Source organism: Ruditapes philippinarum, unplaced genomic scaffold, assembly GCF_026571515.1.
Source record: "Ruditapes philippinarum isolate M1 unplaced genomic scaffold, ASM2657151v2 ctg5631_1_1_1_1, whole genome shotgun sequence".
Taxonomy (NCBI): Eukaryota; Metazoa; Mollusca; class Bivalvia; order Venerida; family Veneridae; genus Ruditapes; species Ruditapes philippinarum.
In genome coordinates, this window is record NW_026863950.1 from 7,575 (window position 1) to 19,450 (window position 11,876).

At 29.4% G+C, this 11,876-nt stretch overlaps 2 protein-coding genes and 1 long non-coding RNA gene across 3 annotated transcripts in view; all 3 read right to left on the bottom strand.

Moving 5' to 3' along the window:
* Positions 1-2,330: 2,330 nt before the first annotated feature.
* LOC132723914 (obscurin-like) lies at positions 2,331-4,861 on the bottom strand. The gene is made up of 5 exons (XM_060708722.1): positions 4,856-4,861; positions 4,453-4,588; positions 3,608-3,754; positions 2,689-2,967; positions 2,331-2,380 (listed from the first exon to the last, which is right to left on the bottom strand). The coding sequence occupies exons 1-5, from the start codon at positions 4,859-4,861 to the stop codon at positions 2,331-2,333; spliced, it is 618 nt and encodes a 205-aa protein (XP_060564705.1).
* On the bottom strand, positions 4,862-6,657 carry LOC132723912 (uncharacterized). The gene is made up of 3 exons (XR_009624811.1): positions 6,513-6,657; positions 5,674-5,820; positions 4,862-5,002 (listed from the first exon to the last, which is right to left on the bottom strand). It is a non-coding gene; the product is annotated as an uncharacterized LOC132723912 (long non-coding RNA).
* Positions 6,658-7,317: 660 nt separating this feature from the next.
* Positions 7,318-11,876, bottom strand: part of LOC132723911 (protein furry homolog-like) — a 33,757-nt gene continuing 29,198 nt past the window's right edge. The window contains exons 4-8 of the mRNA XM_060708720.1: positions 11,541-11,687; positions 10,704-10,850; positions 9,867-10,013; positions 8,179-8,325; positions 7,318-7,484 (exon numbers count right to left, since the gene is read on the bottom strand). Coding sequence (XP_060564703.1) covers positions 7,318-7,484; positions 8,179-8,325; positions 9,867-10,013; positions 10,704-10,850; positions 11,541-11,687 — 755 coding nt within the window. The remainder of the gene's footprint in view (positions 7,485-8,178; positions 8,326-9,866; positions 10,014-10,703; positions 10,851-11,540; positions 11,688-11,876) is intronic.

The window sequence follows — 11,876 nt, forward strand, 5'->3', positions numbered from 1 at the left end:
TTTATCCATGTTACTGCTCATTTATGAATTAATTGTCTCAAGAACTGTGCTTATGTTGAAGAAAATGTATTTAAAAATAAGATATTGTGCAGTGAAAAAAATGAAAGTGAACGGCTCTTACAATCCACCAAAATAACCAAGTGGTCAACATATGCAAAATTGCCCTTACTGACTTAGTTACGCAGTAGAAATATGGTGATAACTACTGCAAAATCAGTCATTAATCGAATGAAAAATCAGCCATTAATCGAATTTAACTTGTAAATCATTTTCTTAATCATGAATCGTTTTACTTTTCTATAATCTTAGAATTTTATTAGCACCAACATAAGATAAAATATCCGACCCAGATTTTATCAAATTGTGTGACACTTTACATTCTATTTATTCCTTACATTTTTATTAAGTTTCTATTAAAAATATATACATATAATAATAATATATAATGTTACTCCATCTTTACATCAGAACATATACACAACAATACGTATTCCAATATATTGCAATACGCTTCGGCAAAATGGCAATATATTGCAATACGGTTTTTGCCGTATTGTTACACCCCTACTATTTGCCTCCTTTTGAGCAAATAAAACAATAATACGAAACCATTATATAAAACAAGCCCCTTTAAAGGCCAAATATGTCTCAGAAATGATTTTACTTTTATTTCCCGAAGGCCTTTTTATCTTTGATGTATTGTTGTAGTTTCTAAAAAGTTACTCATACGCAAATTATTTGAACATTATTTTGCTTCTGTTGCTTTTTGACAATTAGTACTGTTGAAGTGATCTACTATTTTGTATGGAAGCCAGAACACTGTTTACATTTTGCTACTTTTATTACGGATAATTGCACATTTACAGCTAATTTCTTCACATGATACACATCTAACATGCTGTAAAACCATTATCTTATTGTTATAAAACTCATGATAATAGAAAAAAAATCGTTTTTGCGGCATAATGTACCTTTAATACAACTACTCTGTTCATCATACAAGTTTTTTTCTGATCAAACAACGTGAAATACTAAGTATTGGAAATAAAATTATGATACAAACCTTTAAGCTTTTCTTGCAATTGTCGAAGCTCTTCATCTTTCTAAAAAGAAGATAAAATAGTATTTTCTAATTATTACATCACATCCTATATCTAAATCCAGAAGAAGAATGTTGCTATATACTTTTTTTACATCTGCTGTAAAACAATTTAAGAAAAATAAGCCACAAGCCACATTATATAACATTTTGTTGTTGTTGTTGTTGTTGTTATTGTCGTGACAATTGGCATATGTATCATATTTTTGTAATATCATCATAATAATACAATGTAGTCTTAACCCTTTACCTCATATATACGCGAATCAACGCACTTTTGACCCCCTCCCTCTTTTAGGCCCCAAATAGTGAAAAAAAATCATATTTGGGCCCCAAACATATGTTTTCGTTTGAGAAATGTTGCTAAAAAAGTGAGCACTTTTTCGGCGCCGCCTCTCATCCAAAAGATACATCAGGTGGTTGCCAGAAGGGGGATGTGCCCCCTTCTGTTATGGGGGTGGGGGTTGAAGGGGGCGGTAGTCCCCCTGATCGCCAAGAAAATTTTGGATTGTAAGAGACTAAAAATGACCCCAGGTCGATCATAAGGTAACGTGTAACCAACGCTGAAAAGCCTTTGAACATTTGTGCCAAGTTTGATTAGTATTGAAGCATTTTTCATAGTTTCATAGCAATTTGAACTTGTAACAGGAGGCTTTTCAATGAAAATGGCCATTTTTCACAATAATTATGCTCATGAGGGATAGGGTTAACTAAAAAAAAATAAAAAAAATGTTATAAAACAACATTTTTTCACCAAAATTAGGTGAAAGACCACATGTTAACATGGAAAAACTAGATTTTGGGTAATTCAAAAGTTTTTCATCATCTTTTGTTAACCCTTTACCTCATATATACGCGAAACAACGCACTTTCGACCCCCCATCTTTTAGGCCTCAAATTGTGAAAAAATATCCCATTTGGGCCCCAAACACATGTTTTCGTTTGAGAAATGTTGCTAAAAAAGTGAGCACTTTTTCGGCGCCGCCCCCCATCCAAAAGATACATCAGGGGGTTGCAAGAAGGGGGATGTGCCCCTTCTGTTTTGGGGGTTTGAAGGGGGGCGGTAGTTCCCCTGATCGCCAAGAAAATTTTGGACTTGTGAGAGGCTATAAATGACCCCAGATTGATCATAAGGTAACGTTTGACCAACGCTGAAAAGCCTTCGACTCTATCTCAATCCCTTGAGAAGTTGCAGCACTTTGAAATAAATTTTGATAGAAAAAATCATTTTTCACCTCTCATCTGTTTCCACGTAATCAGAACTTTTCATGATTATCAGATCTGCATAAAATGTAAAAATAAAATCTGGATAAAGTGTGATCCCTCGGAAGCTTTAATCAACAAAATTACATCTAAACCATTTTGTAGGCAATACAGTTCTGCAAAATTTGGTACAAAGTTGCCAATATTTTGCTTAAATAAATGTACAATTTTTTCTGAGTATAGCTTTAGCAGCTGCGTACTCTTCCGAAAGAATTAGCTGTGTACTCGTCCAATAGAATTTGCCGTAAACTCGTCCAATAGAAAACAGTATTGTACTTAACAATGTATAATAACCTCACATAACAATTGAATAAACACAAACATACTGGACACTATAACGGAAGCAGATGTTGACTGATTTTTGTATGAACAAGAGTACGTGCCGCTGTCTTCTGTCGTTGCACTTGGAACAATAAGGAAATGGCTGCATTTGTTCGCTGCTAAAATGTAGTTAGAGTCCATGTCCGTAAGGTGTTTACCATTTTTCGACCAAATGGCATGACAATCATCTTTGTTGAGCTCACAAGCAAGAGCGATTGACTCCCCCACGTCAACAACTTTGTTTGAAAGATGTTTAACAAATTGTATGATCGGTTTCTCGTTATCTGTGATGAAATATAGGATATATTTAAAAAATACTAAGGTCATTCGTTTTAAGAGTATTTATTAAATAGTAGACTCGGTAAGTGTTTCACGTTTGTTTATTACAGGTTATCACATTGCTGTTCAGCATGACTCGCTATGCATTAGTACAGCTATGCATTAAATATGTAAACAAGCCGTTTCCACTGCTTTGCATGTCTGTGCGGTTATATTTCTGAAGATGTTATGTAGCTTTTTGATTTAGTAAACAAATCATAATTGTAACTTTTTCATGCGTCTCATTCCCCATTGGGAATATGTCACTTCCAATAATCCGTATAATTAGAATATGTGATAAAATATGAGATAAAATAATAAATTCGTAAATATTTCATATCAGCTTTATTGAACAAGACTCGCATTATATATTTTTTATTTAACGCGTTTAATAAATTTAATATGGAACCTAAATTTAAACTTAAAAAGTTTTCAGAATCGATATTAAAATAAAAGAGACATAAATGAAATATTTTCTCATGCTATCTAAAAAATTAATACAAAATGATAAATAAACAGCAACTGTGCCTTATTAAGGTTGTAATAGTTTACAATATATCTTAAGGAGACATATACAATGGTAATATTTTTACATTAATTTCTTACCATTATCTTCGACTTCAGGCAAATCCTCAGTGTATAAATCTGGGACCGAATTTGAAGGTAATTGGTATTCTGAAGCGATTTCAATATGCTTGTTGACATCTTCAGTACTTTTCAAGTGTTCATCTACTTCTTTTTCTATCTGAAAGTCTTTTGATTTATCAAAGAACTCAATTAGACTTTTGCATTTACATACAGCGTCTGTACCTTTACAAAGTTCAATCAACGAGAACTTGAGTTCCTCCCATGCATTTAAGTACAAAAGTTTCAAAGTCAAACGAAGCACACTTTGTAGGTTTTTTTTCAAGTTAAGCCGTTTGTATAATATGCGTTTAACACAATCGATATTTGATGGCAAAGTTAGTTAAAAAAAACAATTTCACAGAGTTGTTATTCCAAAATCTCTATTTTGTACAAATATTTTCATTGGTATCATCAAAAAGCAATTTGTATATAATCAGTATAAAACGTTCGTATATATTCTTTCTTGTCTGTAAGAACAGTATTCAGAGAGGTATGTTTTATCCGTATAATTAAAATATGTGATAGATAAAATAATAAAATCGTAAAGATTTCATATCAGATTTATTGAACGAGACTCGCGTTATATTTTCTTTTTATTTTATGCGTTTAATAAATAAAAAATGGAATCCAAATTCATTTAAAAGTTTTCAGTATAATCGATATTAAAATAAAAGAGACATTAATGAAATATTTTCTCATGCTATCTACAAAATTAATACAAAATGATAAATAAACAGCAACTGTGCCTTATTAAGGTTGTAATAGTTTACAATATATCTTAAGGAGACATATACAATGGGAATATTTTTACATTAATTTCTTACCATCATCTTCGACTTCAGACAAATCCTCAGTGTATAAATCTGGGACCGAATTTGAAGGTAATTGGTATTTTGAAGCAATTTCAATATGCCTGTTGACATCTTTTCCTATCTGAAAGTCTTTTGATTTATCAAAGAACTTAATTATACTTTTGCATTTACATTCAGCGTCTGTACCTTTACAAATTTCAATCAACGAGTATATGAGTTTTTTCCCATTTAAGTACAAAAGTTTCAAAGTCAAAGGAAGCACTCTTTGTAGGTCTTTTTTCTTCAAATTAAGTCGTTTGTATAATATGCGTTTAACACTAAATAAACAGCAACTGTGCCTTATTAAGGTTGTAATAGTTTGCAATATATCTTAAGGAGACATATACAATGGTAATATTTTTACATAATTTCTTACCATCATCTTCGACTTCAGTCAAATCCTCAGTGTATAAATCTGGGACCGAATTTGAAGGTAATTGGTATTCTGAAGCGATTTCAATATGCTTGTTGACATCTTCAGTCCTTTTCAAGTGTTCACCTACTTCTTTTCCTATCTGAAAGTCTTTTGATTTATCAAAGAACTTAATTAGACTTTTGCATTTACATTCAGCGTCTGTACCTTAACAAATGTCAATCAACGAGTATATGAGTTTTTCCCATTTAAGTACAAGAGTTTCAAAGTCAAAGAAAGCACTCTTTGTAGGTCTTTTTTTCTTCAAATTAAGCCGTTTGTATAATATGCGTTTAACACAATCGATCTTTGATGGCTAAGTTAGTTACAAAACAATTTCACAGAATTGTAATTCCAAAAACTCTATTTGTGTATAAATATTTTCATTGCTATCATCAAAAAGCACTTTGTATATGTCAGTATGAAAAGTTCGTATATATTCTTTCTTGTCTGTAAAAACAGAGGTATGTTTTATCCGTATTATTAGAATTTGTGATAGATAAAATAATTAATTCGTAAAGATTTATTAAAAGAGAATGGCGTTATATTGTTTTTATTTAACGCGTTTAATAAATTTAATATGGAATCCAAATTCATTTTAAAAGTTTTCAGAATCGATATTAAAATAAAAGAGACATAAATGAAATATTTTCTCATGCTATCTACAAAATTAATACAAAATGATAAATAAACAGCAACTGTGCCTTATTAAGGTTGTAATAGTTTACAATATATCTTAAGGAGACAAATACAATGGTAATATTTTTACATTAATTTCTTACCATTATCTTCGACTTCAGACAAATCCTCAGTGTATAAATCTGGGACCGAATTTGAAGGTAATTGGTATTCTGAAGCGATTTCAATATGCTTGTTGACATCTTCAGTACTTTTCAAGTGTTCATCTACTTCTTTTCCTATCTGAAAGTCTTTTGATTTATCAAAGAACTTAATTAGACTTTTGCATTTACATTCAGCGTCTGTACCTTTACAAATGTCAATCAACGAGTATATGAGTTTTTCCCATTTAAGTACAAGAGTTTCAAAGTCAAAGAAAGCACTCTTTGTAGGTCTTTTTTTCTTCAAATTAAGCCGTTTGTATAATATGCGTTTAACACAATCGATCTTTGATGGCTAAGTTAGTTACAAAACAATTTCACAGAATTGTTATTACAAAAACTCTATTTGTGTATAAATATTTTCATTGCTATCATCAAAAAGCACTTTGTATATGTCAGTATGAAAAGTTCGTATATATTCTTTCTTGTCTGTAAGAACAGTATTCAGAGAGGAATGATTAATCCGTATAATTAGAATATGTGATAGATAAAATAATAAATTCGTAACGATTTCATATCAGATTTATTGAAAAAGAATGACGTTATATTGTTTTTAATTAATGCGTTAAATAAATTTAGTATGGAATCAAAATTCATTTAAAAAGTTTTCAAAATCGATATTAAAATAAAAGAGACATAAATGAAATATTTTCTCATGCTATCTACAAAATTAATACAAAATGATAAATAAACAGCAACTGTGCCTTATTAAGGTTGTAATAGTTAACAATATATCTTAAGGAGACATATACAATGGTAATATTTTTACATTAATTTCTTACCATCATCTTCGACTTCAGACAAATCCTCAGTGTATAAATCTTGGACCGAATTTGAAGGTAATTGGTATTCTGAAGCGATTTCAATATGCTTGTTGACATCTTCAGTACTTTTCAAGTGTTCATCTACTTCTTTTCCTATCTGAAAGTCTTTTGAATTATCAAAAAAAAAAACTTTATTAGACTTTTGCATTAACATTCAGCGTCTGTACTTTTACAAAGTTCAATCAACGAATACTTGAGTTCCTCCCATTTAAATTCAAAAGTTTCAAAGTCAGAGGAAGCACGCTTTGTAGTTTTTCAGATTAAGCCGTTTGAATAATATGCGTTTAACACAATCGATCTTTGATGGCTAAGCATTTAAAAAACCAGTAACAGAATTGTTATTCCAAAAACGCTATTTGTGTACAAATATTTTTATTTGTATCATCAAAAAGCACTTTGTATATGTCAGTATGAAAAGTTCGTATATATTCTTTCTTGTCTGTAAAAATAGTATTCAGAGAGGTATGTTTTATCCGTATTATTAGAATTTGTGATAGATAAAATAATAAATTCGTAAAGATTTATTAAAAGAGAATGGCGTTATATTGTTTTTATTTAACGCGTTTAATAAATTTAATATGGAATCCAAATTCATTTTAAAAGTTTTCAGAATCGATATTAAAATAAAAGAAACATAAATGAAATATTTTCTCATGCTATCTAAAAAATTAATACAAAATGATAAATAAACAGCAACTGTGCCTTATTAAGGTTGTAATAGTTAACAATATATCTTAAGGAGACATATACAATGGTAATATTTTTACATTAATTTCTTACCATCATCTTCGACTTTAGACAAATCCTCAGTGTATAAATCTTGGACCGAATTTGAAGGTAATTGGTATTCTGAAGCGATTTCAATATGCCTGTTGACATTTTCAGTACTGCTTTTAAAGTATTCATCTACTTCTTTTCCTATCTGAAAGTCTTTTGATTTATCAAATTACATAATTAGACTTTTGCATTTACATTCAGCGTCTGTACATTTACAAAGTTCAATCAATGAGTACTTGAGTTCCTCCCATTTAAGTATAAAAGTTTCAAAGTCAAAGGAAGCACTCCTTGTAGGTTTCTTTTTCTTCTTCAAATTAAGCCGTTTGTATATCAACGCTTAACACAATCGATCTTTGATGGCTAAGTTAGTTAAAAAAAACAATTTTACAGAGTTGTTATTCAAAGAACTCTATATGTGTATAAATATTTTCATTGGTATCATCAGAAAGCACTTTTAATATGTCAGTATGAAAAGTTCGTATATATTCTTTCTTGTCTGTAAGAACAGTATTCAGAGAGGTATGGTTTATCCGTATAATTAAAATATGTGATAGATGAAATAATAAATTCGTAGATTTCATATCAGATTTATTGAACGAGACTCGCGTTATATTTTCTTTTTATTTTACGCGTTTAATTAATTAGATATGGAATCCAAATTCATTTAAAAAGTTTTAAGAATCGATATTAAAATAAAAGAGACATAAATGAAATATTTTCTCATGCTATCTACAAATTAATACAAATGATAAATAAACAGCAACTGTGCCTTATTAAGGTTGTAATAGTTAACAATATATCTTAAGGAGACATATACAATGGTAATATTTTTACATTAATTTCTTACCATCATCTTCGACTTTAGACAAATCCTCAGTGTATAAATCTGGGACCGAATGTGAAGGTAATTGGTATTCTGAAGTGATTTCAATATGCCTGTTGACATCTTCAGTACTTTTCAAGCGTTCATCTACTTCTTTTCCTATCTGAAAGTCTTTTGATTTATTAAAAAAGTTAATTAGACTTTTGCATTTACATTCAGCGTTTGTACCTTTACAAAGTTCAATCAACGAGTACTTGAGTTCCTCCCATTTAAGTACAAAAGTTTCAAAGTCAAAGGAAGCACTCTTTGTAGGTTTTCTTCTTCAAATTTAGCCGTTTGAATAATATGCGCTTAACACAATCGATCTTTAATGGCTAAGTTAGTTAGAAAACAGTTTTACAGAGTTGTTATTCCAAAAACTCTATTTGTGTATAAATATTTTCATTGGTTTCATCAAAAAGCAATTTGTATATGTCAGTATGTAAAGTTCATATATATTCTTTCTTGTCTGTAAGAGCAGTATTCAGAGAGGTATGTTTTATCCGTATTATTAGAATTTGTGATAGATAAAATAATAAATTCGAAAAGATTTCATATCAGATTTATTGAACGAGACTCGCGTTATATTTTTTTTTATTTAACGCGTTTAATAAATTAGATATGGAATCCAAATTCATTTAAAAAGTTTTCAGAATCGATATTAAAATAAAAGAGACATAAATGAAATATTTTCTCATGCTATCTACAAAGTTATTACAAAATGATAAATAAACAGAAACTGTGCCTTATTAAGGTTGTAATAGTTTACAATATATCTTAAGGAGACATATACAATGGTAATATTTTTACATTAATTTCTTACCATCATCTTCGACTTCAGGCAAATCCTCAGTGTTATAAATCTGGGACCGAATTTGAAGGTAATTGGTATTCTGAAGCGATTTCAATATGCTTGTTGACATCTTCAGTACTTTTCAAGTTTTCATCTACTTCTTTTCTATCTGAAAGTCTTTTGATTATCAAAAAAAAAAACTTTATTAGACTTTTGCATTAACATTCAGTGTTTGTACTTTTACAAAGTTCAATCAACGAGTTACTTGAGTTCCTCCCATTTAAGTTCAAAAGTTTCAAAGTCAGAGGAAGCACTCTTTGTAGGTTTATTTCTTCAAATTAAGCCGTTTGAATAATATGCGTTTAACACAATCGATCTTTTGATGGCTAAGTTAGTTTAAAACAATTTACAGAGTTGTTATTCCAAAAACTCTATTTGTGTATAAATATTTTCATTGTATCATCAAAAAGCAATTTGTATTTTGTCAGTATGAAAAGTTCGTATATATTCTTTCTTGTCTATAAAGAACAGTATTCAGAGAGGTATGTTTTATCCGTATTATTTAGAATTTGTGATAGATAAAATAATAAATTCGTAAAGATTTCATATCAGATTTTATTGAACGAGACTCGCGTTATATTTTTTTTTATTTTTAACGCGTTTAATAAATTAAATATGGAATCCAAATTCATTTTAAAAGTTTTCAGAATCGATATTAAAATAAAAGAGACATAAATGAAATATTTTCTCATGCTATCTAAAAAAAAATTATTACAAAATGATAAATAAACAGCAACTGTGCCTTATTTAGGTTGTAATAGTTTACAATATATCTTAAGGAGACATATACAATGGTAATATTTTTACATTAATTTCTTACCATCATCTTCGACTTTAGACAAATCCTCAGTGTATAAATCTTGGACCGAATTTGAAGGTAATTGGAATTCTGAAGCGATTTTAATATGCTTGTTGACATCTTCAGTACTTTTCAAGTGTTCATCTACTTCTTTTCCTATCTGAAAGTCTTTTGATTTATCAAAAAACTTAATTAGACTTATGCATTTACATTCAGCGTTTGTACTTTTACAAAGTTCAATCAACGAGTACTTGAGTTCCTCCCATTTAAGTACAAAAGTTTCAAAGTCAGAGGAAGCACTCTTTGTAGGTTTTCTTCTTCAAATTAAGCCGTTTGAATAATATGCGCTTAACACAATCGATCTTTGATGGCTAAGTTAGTTAAAAAACAATTTTACAGAGTTGTTATTCCAAAAACTCTATTTGTGTATAAATATTTTCATTGGTTTCATCAAAAAGCAATTTGTATATGTCAGTATGTAAAGTTCGTATATATTCTTTCTTGTCTGTAAGAACAGTATTCAGAGAGGTATGTTTTATCCGTATTATTAGAATTTGTGATAGATAAAATAATAAATTCGTAAAGATTTCATATCAGATTAATTGAACGAGACTCGCGTTATATTTTTTTTATTTAACGCGTTATATAAATTAAATATGGAATCCAAATTCATTTTAAAAGTTTTCAGAATCGATATTAAAATAAAAGAGACATAAATGAAATATTTTCTCATGCTATCTAAAAAATTATTACAAAATGATAAATAAACAGCAACTGTGTCTTATTAAGGTTGTAATAGTTAACAATATATCTTAAGGAGACATATGCAATGGTAATATTTTTACATTAATTTCTTACCATCATCTTCGACTTCAGACAAATCCTCAGTGTTTAAATCTAGGGCCGAATTTGAAGGTAATTGGTATTCTGAAGCGATTTCAATATGCTTGTTGACATCTTCAGTACTTTTCAAGTTTTCATCTACTTCTTTTCCTATCTGAAAGTCTTTTGATTTATCAAAGAACTTAATTAGACTTTTGCATTAACATTCAGTGTTTGTACCTTTACAAAGTTCAATCAACGAGTACTTGGAGTTCCTCCCATTTAAGTACAAAAGTTTCAAAGTCAGAGGAAGCACTCTTTGTAGGTTTATTTCTTCAAATTAAGCCGTTTGAATAATATGCGCTTAACACAATCGATCTTTGATGGCTAAGTTAGTTTAAAACAATTTTACAGAGTTGTTATTCCAAAAACTCTATTTGTGTATAAATATTTTCATTGGTATCATCAAAAAGCAATTTGTATTTGTCAGTATGAAAAGTTCGTATATATTCTTTCTTGTCTATAAGAACAGTATTCAGAGAGGTATGTTTTATCCGTATTATTAGAATTTGTGATAGATAAAATAATAAATTCGTAAAGATTTCATATCAGATTTATTGAACGAGACTCGCGTTATATTTTTTTTATTTAACGCGTTTAATAAATTAAATATGGAATCCAAATTCATTTTAAAAGTTTTCAGAATCGATATTAAAATAAAAGAGACATAAATGAAATATTTTCTCATGCTATCTAAAAAATTATTACAAAATGATAAATAAACAGCAACTGTGCCTTATTTAGGTTGTAATAGTTTACAATATATCTTAAGGAGACAAATACAATGGTAATATTTTTACATTAATTTCTTACCATCATCTTCGACTTCAGACAAATCCTCAGTGTATAAATCTGGGACCGAATTTGAAGGTAATTGGTATTCTGAAGCGATTTCAATATGCCTGTTGACATCTTCAGTACTTTTCAAGCGTTCATCTACTTCTTTTCCTATCTGAAAGTCTTTTGATTTATCAAAAAACTTAATTAGACTTATGCATTTACATTCAGCGTTTGTACCTTTACAAAGTTCAATCAACGAGTACTTGGAGTTCCTCCCATTTAAGTACAAAAGTTTCAAAGTCAGAGGAAGCACTCTTTGTAGGTTTTCTTCTTCAAATTAAGCCGTTTGAATAATATGCGCTTAACACA

Coding starts and splice junctions, on each gene's coding strand:
- LOC132723914 (XM_060708722.1), bottom strand. Junction 3,755..4,452: donor GTCTGAAGTCGAAGATGATG/GTAAGAAATTAA, acceptor ATAAATCAAAAG/ACTTTCAGATAGAAAAAGAA. Junction 2,968..3,607: donor GCCTGAAGTCGAAGATAATG/GTAAGAAATTAA, acceptor ATTTCATCACAG/ATAACGAGAAACCGATCATA.